This window comes from Perognathus longimembris, chromosome 16 (genome assembly GCF_023159225.1).
Source record: "Perognathus longimembris pacificus isolate PPM17 chromosome 16, ASM2315922v1, whole genome shotgun sequence".
NCBI lineage: Eukaryota > Metazoa > Chordata > Mammalia > Rodentia > Heteromyidae > Perognathus > Perognathus longimembris.
In genome coordinates this window covers 16,107,206-16,121,151 of record NC_063176.1, presented here as the reverse complement: position 1 = coordinate 16,121,151, position 13,946 = coordinate 16,107,206, and the positions used below count along the sequence as shown (strand labels likewise).

Here is a 13,946-nt window from a genome sequence, read left to right as displayed (position 1 = left end):
GTCAGGTAATGAATGAGTTAGGATGGCTGTCAGCTCTGAGGCTGCAGTACATCCTCCTTCCTTGCTTGCACCCTTGGTGTGTCCTCCTGCCCTTGCATAGTGTTTAAATCCTCATGGACCAGTGACTCCCTAGAAAACAAGTTGCTGTCCAGCTATGCCTGTCAGAAAGAAATGGCCTCTGGTTATCCTCTAGATCAAAATACCAATAAATAGAGTTGCACCCCCCTCCCTCTCCTCAAGCCCCCTTGGTGGGCGAGCCTCGCCTGAGGAGAGCAGGTGCTAGTAGCCGTCCTGGCAGTCATTGTCGTCCTGGTCCCCGATGGGCTTGTTGTGGTAGGTGTCCACCGTGAGCTTTCTGCTCTCTGCCTCCAGGTTGGTGGGCTGGCCCTCCTCCTCGCTGCTCGACGTGCTGTCCCTGGAGCTGCTGTCTTCCTGGGACCTGCTGCTGTCCTGCGAGTCGCTGTCGGCCTCTTGGTCGGACTGGCTCTCGGGGCTCTGGCTCTCGGCGGAGGCGCTGTGGGACGGGCGGCTCTCCTCGCTGGACTCGGGGCTGTCCTCCTCGGACGACGTGGCCTCGCTGGCGGCCGGCTCCTCCCGGGACTCGCTCTCGGAGCTGGAGAAGGTGTGGAAGCTCTCCTCCTCGCTGGACTCGCTGTCTCTCGCTGCCGGCTGGCCGGTGGGGTCCGGATTGTCGCCCCTGGACTCGCTCAGCGCGTCCTCCTGAGACTCGCTGCTGCTGCTGCTGCTGTCCGGGGACGGCGGCTCCTCTTCCTGGCTGGACTCGCTGCTGGAGTCCGGCACGTCGGGGCTGTCTTCGTAAGAGCGCGTCTCCTCCGTGCTGTCCTCCGGGGAGTCAGGCGGCCCGGCCTCCCGGGACTGGCTCAGCCCCGCGGCCTGGGGCTCCGCGTCGCCCACCCAGTCGCTGCTCTGGATTTCTTCCCGAGAGCGGCTGTCAGCCAGCTCACGTCTGCCATCCTCTTCCTCGGACACCCGAGACTTGCCCACGAACTTCCTGCTGGGATGCTCGGCCGAGTCCTGAGCGCTCACCCCCCGGGACGCCTTGGGCCTGCTGCCCGCCCCGCTCAGCCTGGAGCGGCCTCCCTCGCTCCTCGTGCCGCTGTCTGGATCGTCACTCTGCATCCCTTCCTCATCAAACTCAGAGCCATCCCCGTGGCTGCTCTCCCCGTCCCCGACGCCTCCCACGCGGGTCTCCTCGCTCTCGCTGTCCTGGGTGGAGTCCCCTTGGTCCTCACTGTTCACTTCCTCGCTGCTGGCGTCTTGGGTGCTGTCTTCACTGGACCGTGTGGTGTCAGCTGAATCCTCATCGCTGTCAAGTCGGGAGATTCTTCCTTGGCGTCCTTCTTCAGGCCCTGGGCCAGGGTCCTCGTCGTCGAAGGTGTCATCTCCACTGTCGTCTTCATCATCCTCCTTGTCGTGGCCTCCAGTGCCTGCACTTTTAGAGGGGCCACCAGCTGGTCTAGAAAAGTATTGGCCGTCATCAGAGTCCAGGTGCTCCGCTGTTTCTGCACTGTCACTGGGGTTATCATTGACCTGGGGTTTAGGAAAACAGATGGTCAGTCCTCTGGGTACTGACACGGAGGAAGCTATGTCACGTTCATCTCAGATCCCATGTCCATCCTCTCGCCGAGGACCAATGTGACTACTCAGGAACACATCTACTGTAGCCTAACAGACATGAGGAAAGGTTGCGATGCAAGTCCTTCTATCTGTGGGCGGTCTAGAGACTCACTTCACTCGGTGCTGCAACAGCATTTCTCTAATTCTAATTTGTAGACTGTTCTTCTGATAAATCATTAGTAAAGAGGTTAATAATTCGTCTTTGAACCCACGCTATAGTGTGTAGACTGCAATGTGCATCAAAGCCCTTCAGGATAGTTTGGTCATCATGATAGGACAGAGCTGGGCTGTAGCTCAGTGGTAGATAGCCTTGTCTGGCATGTCTGAGACCATGGGTTTGATCCCTAGCACAAAAGGTACATGGAGGGATGGGTAGAGAGATAGACAACAACTTAGATAATAGATGATAGATAAAAGATAGATGATAAACAGAGACAGACTGAATGACATAGGTAGATAGACACATAGGGATTGGTGATGAAGGAAGATGGGAGAAAAATGAGGGAGGGGACAACAAGTATGACAAGAAATGTACTCACTATCTTACCTATGGAACTGTAACCCCTCTGTATATTACCTTGACAATAAAATTTAAAAAGATAGATACACAGTCAGATAGATAGATAGATGGTAATCAAGAAAGTAATGGTATTTAATCTTAGAAAAGGAATCAAGCTAATTTCTTAGTAAGAAGATATTAGCTAAATCTGACTTTTTCACTCTTCGTCCATAGATAGGCCTAGTTAGAAGAGACAGCCATTCCCGCTGCAGCTGTTTCCATAAAGCTCCCCCAAGGCTCCTCCCTATTCCCAACAGGATCCTTGGCATCAAGTTGTTCTCTAGGTTCAATGAGCATCTTGTCAATCAGAGTATTTGTCTGTGCTTGATGTGAAATTCACCAATTGCATTAAAGCAATACTTACACTGTTGAGTGAGTGAGCTATTACTTGTCTGATACAGTCAATGACTATGTTCACGTGCATGAATGTTTCTCTTTAACTAGGAGAGACATTTGGGGCCACTATGTCTCCAATGATAAAAATGGAACAAACAGCATGTCTGAATTGTCCTCTCATTTTCCTCTCCTTATTTTATGAGACTGTTCAGCTAACATAACCCATCGTTAGAAAATATTATATTTAGAACTGTTGCCAGGTAATTTAATGTACCATCACTTCCTAAGCAGCCAGCAAAGCTAAGAAAGCCTGTTTAATTACCTGTTCCTCTGAGCTAACTTTACTTTCTTCTGATGACTCACTGCTTCCCTGGAAGAGAAAAAAAATTTTTCTTTCAGTAATTCCTCAGGAAAGAGAAAAGTACGATACACATCCTTTGGTTAAGTAATACTTTCAAAATGGTAAAGGTGATGAGGAGTGTATCAAAGTCATGAGACAAAGATAAATGAGAGAGTTACCGTGGGTGGTGTTGCTAATTGAGCCAAATGATCCTGCAATAAAGGAAGGAAAACAAGTCACTCTTTTCATAGGCGAATTGTGTCAATTAGAAAATTGCATTATTAAAGCTATTTCGAATAATTTTAAATTAAATTCCAATGGTAGACAGAATTAAATTAAGAATGTTACTCCAGCGCTGGGGGTACTTTCACCTGTAATCCTAGCTCCTTAGGAGGCTGAGATCTGAGGATCACCATTCAAAGTGAACCCAGGCAGGAAAGTTTGTAAGACTCTTATCTCCAATTAACCACTAGAAAACTGGAAGTGGAGCTGTGGTTGAAAGTAGTAGAGTGCTGTCCTTGAGCAAAAGAGCTCAAGGACAGTGTCCAGGTCCTGCGATCAAGCCCCATCATCAACCAAAACAAACTAAAAAAAAAAAAAAAAGAATGCTATTAAACCTTTCTTTTTCCTTCTTTCTCTTTCCTTTCTTTCTTTGTTTTGAATTTGAGGTTGGGGCACTGTCCCTTAACCTTGTCAAGGCTAGCACTTCACCATTTGAGCCATAGCTCCACTTCCAGCTTTTTGGTGATTAATTAGAGATAAGAGTCTCAGGCATTTTTCTACCTGGTTTGGCTTCAAACTTCAATTTTCAGATCTCAGCCTCCTGAGTAGCTAGAATTACAAATGTAAGCTGGCTAAACCTTTCTTGAACCACTAAAGAGATTAAGAAATAGATTCTAAATCTGAAATTTAACTACACTAGTCATAGTTTGGCCTTGTTTCACATTTCTGAATCATGTAGGAATGTAACCAGTCTGGGGCAATCCTGGGGAAGGAGCTATCATCACTTGTCTTTGTTCTGTGATACTGCAGGCAGACACAAATCTCTGCTCCAGTCAGTCATCATCATCTGGAATTCACAGGTGGCACCACAATACTGATATTTTTCTCATAGCAAGGCTAGGCTTGAGAGCAGGGCATGTGTGTGTCTCAGGTTAAGTGAGGGAGAGATTCAGTAGGCTGCTTTGAAACTAACCAACCCCTAGATTTTTCTGAAAAACATTCAAAATACATCCACCTGTGTATATATTCTAGGCTGAGGTAGTGAAGAACCCCTTTAGGTCTCTGGTTTTGTTTGGTTACCACCCGAAGTGCTAAGACCAAGCTGGAAGTAGAGAATACAGTGCTCTTAGTACAACATTTTAACTGCAACTCTACTGCCAGTCTTCAGACCAGCTTCCTTCCTATGAGAGGACTTCACACTGAGTAAACTATAGGTCCTGCAGCGAGTAACAGAAATTCCAAGTCTGGCTTGAACACTTAGTAAGCATATAACCTAGTCAGATTTAGTTAATTCTCTTAGCTATAAGAATAAAGCTAAAATTCCTCCTCCCCAAATCATATTACTAAGTTGGATTTAAGCAATCTTTTTATATAAACTTCAAGTTTATTTCTTACTACCTACTAGGTCATTGTTAATGTCATCAATCATCAGCAGTTCCAAGATTTCCCATTGAATCAATTAGGTAAAACCAACCTAGAGTTGAATTAAAATATCTCAAGAAGTGCTGTTTCTACTCACCAATGATCCAGTTTCTCCAGTGCTCTCAGATTCACTATTTTGATACCTGACCACCTAAAAATGTAATTAGACATGGTCAAACCATAGTGAATGGATGATGTTTTCAAGAAGAAGACTTTCCTAGAAATTTATTATCACCTTACTGAAACAAACTTTTTCTTCTGGGCTCATAATTGATAAAAATTGTGAAGTTTAGATATAAAAATGTAAATGTATATATGTATATATATACACACATACACATGTATATGTAACATACACACACGCACACATACACACTCACACATAAATCCTTACCCTAATACTTACTGGGAGAGCACAGGATAAGCCCCACAGGAGTATAAATAGGATGCTGGTCCTCATAGTTGGTTGTGATGTCTCCACCTGTAACGAAGGACACAGGCGTCCGTTGTAATTCCATGCTTAAGAAATCAACTTTTAAATTTTCCATCTTAAAAATAAAACTCATAGGGCTGGGGATATAGCCTAGTGGCAAGAGTGCCTGCCTCGGATACACGAGGCCCTAGGTTCGATTCCCCAGCACCACATATACAGAAAACGGCCAGAAGCGGCGCTGTGGCTCAAGTGGCAGAGTGCTAGCCTTGAGCGGGAAGAAGCCAGGGACAGTGCTCAGGCCCTGAGTCCAAGGCCCAGGACTGGCCAAAAAAAAAAAATAAATAAATAAAACTCATAAAACATTCATCTACTGAGGAATGAATAGAGAAAAATGTGCTTTCTTGCTACAATGGACTGTTACTCAGCTATGAAACAAGTAAAGCACCAATGTGGAGAACCGTGAGCACCATATGCTGAGTGAATGAAGCCACACATCAAAGGGCACATTTGCATGATTCCATTTATAGGATATATCTAGAGCATGCAAATCCATAGAAACAGAAGGTAGACTAGAGGTTTCCCAGAGCTGGGAAGATGAAGGGTTGAGGAGTTATAGCTAAGAGGTGCAGGATTTCTTTCACAGGTGATGGAAATGTTCTGAACATGATTGTAGTGAAGATGGCTAAACCGTGGGAAGATGTGAAAGATCACTAAGCTGGTCAGTTCAAATAGGAGAAACATTTGGATGCCAGTTACATTTCAATGAAACTATTTGTAAAAATAAATTAAAATCTACCTTCTTAAACAAAAGTTAAAACTTTTCAATGAAGAGGTCTATAAATACTTCTTCAGGTCCACATAAATGTCATAAATGGGGTAAAAGTAAAAGAGAATAGCCAATGGAGATATTTCTGGTTGCTCATTTTTATAATAGTTCCACAACTTGGATATAATGGAACCACCTAACCAATTTATTTTCCCTAAAATACTACATTGGTTGACATTATTGATAGGATAGGATACTTGTACACACATACATACATTCAAACACACACACACACATGCACATAAGCTTCTAAGTGGCAGTTATAACAGTGTAATGTCTAGACAAAATATATTTTTTTGCTCCTCTTCTTCTTGATCTGCAAAAGATGAGCAGTGGTAGGCTTCATATGATAGCTCAAGAAAGCTCTTAATATCTACTATGGTACATTTAGTCATACATTATAGATAACTATGCTAAAAACCCTTTGGGTATCATTCTTAACTCTGAAGGATCTGAAGGAGATTAGAAGTTTGGGATCTTTGAGAATCATGGCAAGAGAAAAATATCAAGCCTAAATATTTTTCTGGAAAGTGGCTTTATTTCACACTTTGAAAACTGATGTTTTTTTAATTTCTTTATTGTCAAAGTGATGTACAGAGGGGATACAGTTTCATGCATAAAGCAGTGAGTACATTTCTTATCCAACTTGTTGATTTTTGAAAACAGTTTGTCCCATATCTAAAAATAGATACCACTAGATATTGTTGTAAAAAGTTACCAAAATAATTGAAAGAAAACAATTTTCCCTGCACGCTAGTCACTGATAGTTTCTTTTTAAAAAAAATCTTTACTGAAAAGGTGATGAGCAGGGGGTGTACATTTATATAAGTAAGCTAGTGCACACAGTTGTTTTTAAGCACTGTCACCTTATCCCTCATTTTCTCCCACTTGCCCCTCCCTACCACGGGGAGTTTTTCTAAAGTACTTACCTGTGGACTTTCACATGTATTTTTTAATCCTATAAGGTTATTTCAGAATTTACATTTGTGTCTTTCTTTAGATGTTAAATACATAATTTACTAATAACAAGAGATTTAAACTAAGGTTTTCAATCTTGGTTATATATTATTATCAACTGGGAACATTTTCTTTTCACGTGTCAATTTGCAAATCCAGTTTTGGACAATAAGTCAGTTCACTAGACCTAATAGTATGTTTGATTTTTAAAAGTACTTCAAGTGATTTTTAAAAGATTGCTATTTTAAGTAGTTTTACAAAGGAGCTGCCATTTAACAAAGCAGTTTGTGAATGCAATATGTCTTGATCAATGTCATCACTTCCAACATTCTCACTAAACCACCTTGTTACCATCCCTTCTCTCACTCTTGACCTACAAAGAATATATTGCTTGTATCTTAATGTGCTCAATTATACCTGAAACCTGATTCAAGAAGTCATCTGATCTACTAATTTTTTTCCATCTATTCATGAAAATAGTAAAAATACTAAGATATGGAGACTAAAAATGTTTTATATTTCTACTTCTTACAGCTCAAATGGTCAAACAGAGCAGGTTACAGCCCTTCTTAATGTATATTTACTTAAGTTGCATTATTTTCTTTATCCCAGTTCAACCCAGTACATTTCATATTTCATCAGTGTACAGTTACAATCCCAGAATTAGGCAGGCAGAGGCAAGAGGATGGAGGTGTTCCAAGTCAGCCTGGGTAAAGATAGGGATCTTGTTTCAAAAAAAAATGTAAGCAAGCATCAGTTTACATGTTTTGATATTATTTTAATTTCTTTTTAGAATTCTTTGATTACTATCAACTGAGACTGGGCATTTGTGGCTCCTTGCTATAATCCTAGCTACATAGGAGGCTAAAATCTGAGGATCATGGTTTGAAGCCAGCCTGGGCCAAAAAGTCCCCGAGCCTCTTATCTCCAATTAACTAGAAAAAAAGCAAAAAGTAGAGATGTATCTCAAGTGGTAAAGTGCCAGCTGTAAGCAAAAAAGGTAAAGGGTCAGAAGTCAGTACTGAGTCCAATGTGAAAATCCTCATTATCACCTAAGCCTAATCTAGCTCTACAAGTATTTTGTCCCTTTAGTATGCACTCTCAAAACATTAAGTTCTTAGATCTAGTCCTTCACAAGTAAAACTTTGCCAAATATGAGAGTTTCAAAATAGCTACATGTTAATCGTTTCACTTTCATAGGTGTATTCAAAGTTAGGCAAATCACTATTTTAATTTTCCTAGTGAAATTTGAATTGAATAATAGTCTCAAGATGCTGTAAACACTAACAATTATTCCAGCCTTGGCAAAAGGTCAATAACTACTAATTTCTCTTGCATTTCCTGTAGCTTCACTATTCTCTAATAATTGGAAAATGAAAAGATGTCCATGTACATGATTCCAAATTTTGTGGGGGTTTCAACAAAAAGCACACGTGTCCAGAGTTTGAGTTTTCTCAGGGAGAAATACTCAGGTGAAGCACTATAAAGCATAAGGAAGATGTACTAACTTGCTCAGGCTTCTGGAAATACAGTTTAGCACCCTAACTGAAAGCAATAATTTCCTAAGTAGTAGTCTGGTAGATTACAGTAAGATAACCTTGAGTTCCAACAGAGGGTTTGTTCTTTTCAAAGCATGTGGTCACAGTTCACCCTTAAGCATTAAAGAAAGCCAGATTTTAAACTTACATTGTGTTTTCAATTCACATTTTTATAATAATAGATTTGTGAAGTGTATTTCCAAATGAGAGCACCATACTTGTATAAAACTTTTTAGCAGAAATAGCCGTTTAGTCACCTTATTATGAATAGTAAATTAAGCAAATATCTACAAGCTTGCTTAGAAGTCCCGAACACCAAGCTCTGATTAATATCATTTATACATTCTAGATACATGTATATTATGAGACCATGTAACAAAAGGCTATCCACAACCTTCAACTGAGCTCCACACATTCGAAGGTCAGTACATCAGAGAACTTTGAACTTTCTCAATTTTTTTCCTCAATTTGAAAAGATTTAAATAGTTGGGATCTAGATAAATGAATTGTAGTCTTCTAATTACGCCAACAGTTGTGTTCTCAAGTAAGGAAACTTGAATTTCCTCAAAAATTCACTTGTAAAATACAGACCTTCCTTTACACAAACCAAAATATAAGAAATAGGACAAATGGAAGAAATCTAAGTTTGAAAACCCATAGGCTCTCTATTGCCCTTGGAAAACAATGTATGCTACTTTTTTGTCTTAGTATTGTTATTCTCAAGACTATTAATAAGCACTATATCTACTTATTAGCTATTAATAAATATTGGATGAAAACATCTAATGTGCCAGGTACTGTTCTAGCTGTTGAATATGTAACATTGTGTACTACTAATAAAGTGTTAATAACAAACAACAACAACAACAATAATAAATGAATCTCACTAATGTGAAACTAGCCTCCATCTGCTAGAATTTGTTCCACTATTACTCTAAAAATAAAGTAGAATCTGACCAAGTTGTAAACTGTATGAGGAGTTCAGAGAAGGAAGTAAATAACCCTATTGAAAAAATCGAATCTTTCCTGTGGTTTTAATGGTTTTGAGATTGGTACAATGTTTTATGCCTTCAGCCACAGTGAAAAAACTCTGAGCTGCCCCAAATAGAGATTGAGGCCTCTTAATCTAATGGCCACACTTGTCTACATTGCCATTTTGGAGCTGGTCAATAGATGAATGTCCTTTAGAAAATTTTGTGTGGATTCACATGTTTTTAACCAAGGTTAAAGTAGAAGAGTCTGTGTGAGCTTCTGATAAGCAGAAAGTATGGTCAACAAGAAGTCATTCCTCCTGGAGAGGACAGCTTACTTGAAGTATTGCCACGCTCATGGGATCTTCTAGATGTCACAAGAATGCATGGCCTGACCACAGCACCCACTTTCTATTGTGGAGGATAAATCTTCCTGGTATGAGTGAAGAAGCTGATAAATGTAACAAGTGAAAATAAATACTGATAGGGTTATATACACATCTAAATCTTCTAGACTACAAAATGTTTCAAAAGGCAACACCATCTTACTTATTGAATTTGCTGTATTCAAAGAATTATGCTAATATGAATACCTAATTAACCAATACAGACATGTAAGAACTACTACACCCTTGGTTTGTTTCAATGAACTTGGTATATTCTTTAAGTCATTTATATAAACTAAATTGAATGTTACTAGAGATTCTATAAATGTCTACCAATCTGGTTTAGATTATTTCACCATACCTCCATATCTAGAAATCACATATATAGGAGTTTTGTTTTATATTTAATTAAATACAAACTTCAAAATGACACTTAAAAGCTTCCTAAAGCTTTATTTTGATTTAGTAAACATTCCCTTACAGAACTACTATGCAAAGATCTAATTAAAGCATTACTGAGAAAAACACCTGGCTTTATTGGCTAAACATGTCATTGTAATATTATTTCTTACTATAGCATTAACAAAAGGAACAAAAGTGAGAATCTTCTCTCTCTCTCCACAAAATGTAGCTATCCTCTTCTCCCTCTGCACAGCACAATGTCTCTCAATATCTGCACATATTTGGTATTTTCACACAGCATGCCAATTCATTTTAACAAATTAAAGGATGAAAATATCTTACCCTCCTGAGTTCACAAGGTTTTCTCTCCCCAAATCTCCAAAATCAGACTGAAGTTCTCACAGAGGAAATGAAGCTACTCTTGTGTTGCTATTCTGACACTTCCCTGATGGTGCAGGAATTTAAACTCTGCTGCAGCTCTGCAGAGCCAATCAGCATCAAGCTGGGGGTGACTGACATCACAGGTGTCATGGGGACCCCAGACACCCACACTTCCTCCAGCTGGCAGAGTCAGGTTTTCCCTAAAAAGCTCTTGTGGTTCCAAAATGACTAGACTAGTTTCCATTGAATTGAAGATCTTCCTAAAGCTTTATTTTGATTTCTAAATATATGTCATTCACATCCATGCAGGCTTATGAACATTATAAACAATGACAAGGTCTTCCACCCACTAACAGATCCCAGAAAGACCTAAGGATGGGAAAAGGAGAGTCAGAGGTGGGTAGAGAGTTTCCTGTTGATGTACATTTTCAGGTAGAACATGAGGGAATCTACTAAAATATTAGATTTTCTGGAATTATTGGTGTTGGGAATATAGGCTTTATTTTTTCTCTTTTCCTCTTCTAACAACCCTCTACTACTCATCTCCTTTTCCTCCCATCTTCCAACCCCTGTGTACTACACACTTTTTACTATTTAACTCTTTTCTATTTACTATTACTACAATTTTTTTACTAACCTCAGGAAGTACTATTTACATAATAGGAAGTACCATTTACATAAAGTACCACTACTAAGTAACTTTTTAAACAGAAAATAATACTCTAAAACCTTATTTTATGTGGAAGTGGGTTTGGCTCCTCTCTAGGAGCAAGCTCAAATAACCAAAAGGTGACGACTGAATAAACATGTAAACAACAAAAGCCACTGGACTTTAATTACCTCAAAAGTAAGGCTGTTTTCTTAGTTTACTGGCATGTACCAAATAGCCTAACTCCTGGGACGGTGTTTAGGTTATAATGAGTACAATAAATACTTTTTGAATGATTAGAAATAAGCCACATTACTCTCATGCTATCACTGTTCACATGATTTAGTCCCTGTTTTTGAAATTATGATAAATTTTTAAGTTGTTACTAACAATCTAGATGTGAGAAAATAAGAGCACCTAATTTGAAAGCTAATATCAAATATATGGATTATTGACTTATTTCAATGTCAACTACAACATTCATGAGAAGGCAAGAGATGAGGGAAAGGAGGCTATTTTCACATACGGTGATGAAAAGGCCAACATTCATAGGCGGAAGCTATAAATTTCCTGTATTCTGCTCCAGTTCTGAATTATCCTTCTTGGTGGTTTCATGGGTCGTGACTGAGGTCTGCCTTAGAAGAACCTTATAATCTTATGGCAGAGTGGATTCTGGGAAGATTTAAAACAAGATATTGTTTTAAATTTTCTCTGTCTCTATACAAAAACAAAGGAGAAACTAGATACAATTTAAAACCATGGACATTTATAACAAAACCAAGAGGTTTAGTTATCTACAGATATATTTAAGTACTCAGAAAAAGCCGGAAGTGGCACTGTGGCTCAAGTGATAAAGCGCTAGCCTTTGAGCACAAAGAGGCTCAGGGACAGCACCTAGGCCCTGAGTTCAAGCCCCAGAACCAGCAAACAAAACAAAACACTCCAATGCTTTGTACTGTGAGATTATTCTCATTTTATCAGCTCTCTTGTTAGATCTGCAGTTATCTGGGGACTCAATTGGGATAGTATCTTCAGAAGGCTTCCTTACAGAAAGCACAGCCAGAGCCATTGTTCAAAGCTCTTTATATGGCCTCTGCTATGACATGGCGTAATTACCAACCGGTGGCTGGGCATAAAAAGCGGTTCAGAATGTCACTTTCTTCACCTACTATTGGTCAGGTCAATCACAGAGCCATTTCAAACTTAAAAGAAAACAGCCTCTATCTCATAGTGTGAGGAGCATAATATACTATATAGAGATCAGAGAAAATGCTGTGACCATCTTGGGAGATTATAGTTATTGCACTGCACAAGTTATACTCACAAACTGCAAGCAAAGTGACCAGAGAAAGAAGCAACTGTCACAAGGCCTACAGTGTCTAGACAGGAGGAAGCAGAGTGAAGCAACAGGATATCTGAGAGACAGGAGGACAAGAGAACTCTAAAATAGTAATTATTGCTGGTGTATGTCAACAGCACATAACATCTAAAGAACATGGAACAAACTAGCCGTTAAGAATTCACACAGATAACCACACAGATAACTGCCTTCTAGGACAGATACATACAGAGAATAAATCTTGAAAAGTAGAAAACATTTCATGGACACACAGTTGAGAAGACACGAATATGTATGGGAAGGAAATAGAACCAAGAAATCATCAAAAGAAAGCTGCTATGTTTTTAGTACAATAGAAAAGTGAAGGGTTGGGAATGTGGCTTAGTGGTAGAGTGCTTGTCTAGCATGCATGAAGCCCTGGGTTCGATTCCTCAGCACCACATAAACAGAAAAGCCAGAAGGGGTGCTGTGGCTCAAGTGTAGGATATTAGCCTTGAGCAAAAGATGATTGGGGATAGTGTCTGGGGTCTGAGTTCAAGTCCCAGGACTGGCAAACAAACAAAAAAAAAAGAAAGAAAGAAAAATGAAGAGGAAGACATGTGATTAGAAAACTCCCTCAATTGTGTTGCCTTTTTAAATCGTATGTTAAATCGTATGTTAAAACACAGACACACACACACACACACACACACACACACACAATCTTTGAGCTGGGTGCTAGCTCATGCCTGAAATCCTCTTCTAGCTACTCAGAGAGCTGAGATCTGAACTGTAGTTCAAAATCACCTTGAGAAGAGAAGTCCATGAGATTCCATCTCCAACTGACCAACAAAAAGCAGGACTGGAGATGTGGCTCCAAGTGGCAGAGACCTGAGTTCTAACCTCAGTACTCCCCCCTACCAAAGAAAAAGCTTTGAGAGCTAAATTTCATAGAAGCAAGAAAATAACCGAGTTGACCATGAAAGCATACTGAAAAGACATAATTAAGGAATAAATGAAAAGCATAACTTTCTATTTTAAAATACCAAAACAAAATTACACAATAGATGAAAAACCATAAATTGAAATGAGAATAAAAAATGAAGCATTAGGAATCAGGAAGAAAACTTGAAATAAAATAAAACATTATTTTAGAAATAAAGACCAGTAGACTAAACATGAGAAAGAATAAATATGGCAAATATTTCAAGAGAAACAGGAGGAAAACAGAGGAAATGATTTTAAATGTAATAGAAATGAAGAGATGGGTATGGTAGCTCATGACTGTGATCACAGCTACTCTGCTTTCCAGAGTGGTTGTAGTAGTTACATTCCCACGAGCAGGGCAGTAGCATTCCTCTTTCTCCACATTCCCACCAGCATTTGGTGTCTGAATTTAGGATATAGGCCATTCAGACTGGGGTAAGGTGGTATCTCAAAGTTGTTTTTATTTTCATTTCCTTTACAACCAGGGATGATGACCATTTCCTCATGTGTTTGTTTGCCACTGTTACCTTTACTTCTGAGAAGTCTCTCTTTAGCTCCCTTGACCCCTTAGTAATTGGCTT

The 13,946-nt window shown here is 39.8% G+C and overlaps 1 protein-coding gene across 1 annotated transcript; it reads right to left on the bottom strand.

The window, feature by feature from the left end:
• Positions 1-279: 279 nt before the first annotated feature.
• On the bottom strand, positions 280-10,436 carry Dmp1 (dentin matrix acidic phosphoprotein 1). Its single transcript, XM_048364496.1, has 6 exons — positions 10,373-10,436; positions 4,924-4,998; positions 4,615-4,668; positions 3,053-3,085; positions 2,856-2,903; positions 280-1,551 (listed from the first exon to the last, which is right to left on the bottom strand). The coding sequence occupies exons 2-6, from the start codon at positions 4,975-4,977 to the stop codon at positions 280-282; spliced, it is 1,461 nt and encodes a 486-aa protein (XP_048220453.1). The 5' UTR covers positions 4,978-4,998; positions 10,373-10,436.
• Between the last annotated feature and the right edge of the window lie 3,510 nt (positions 10,437-13,946).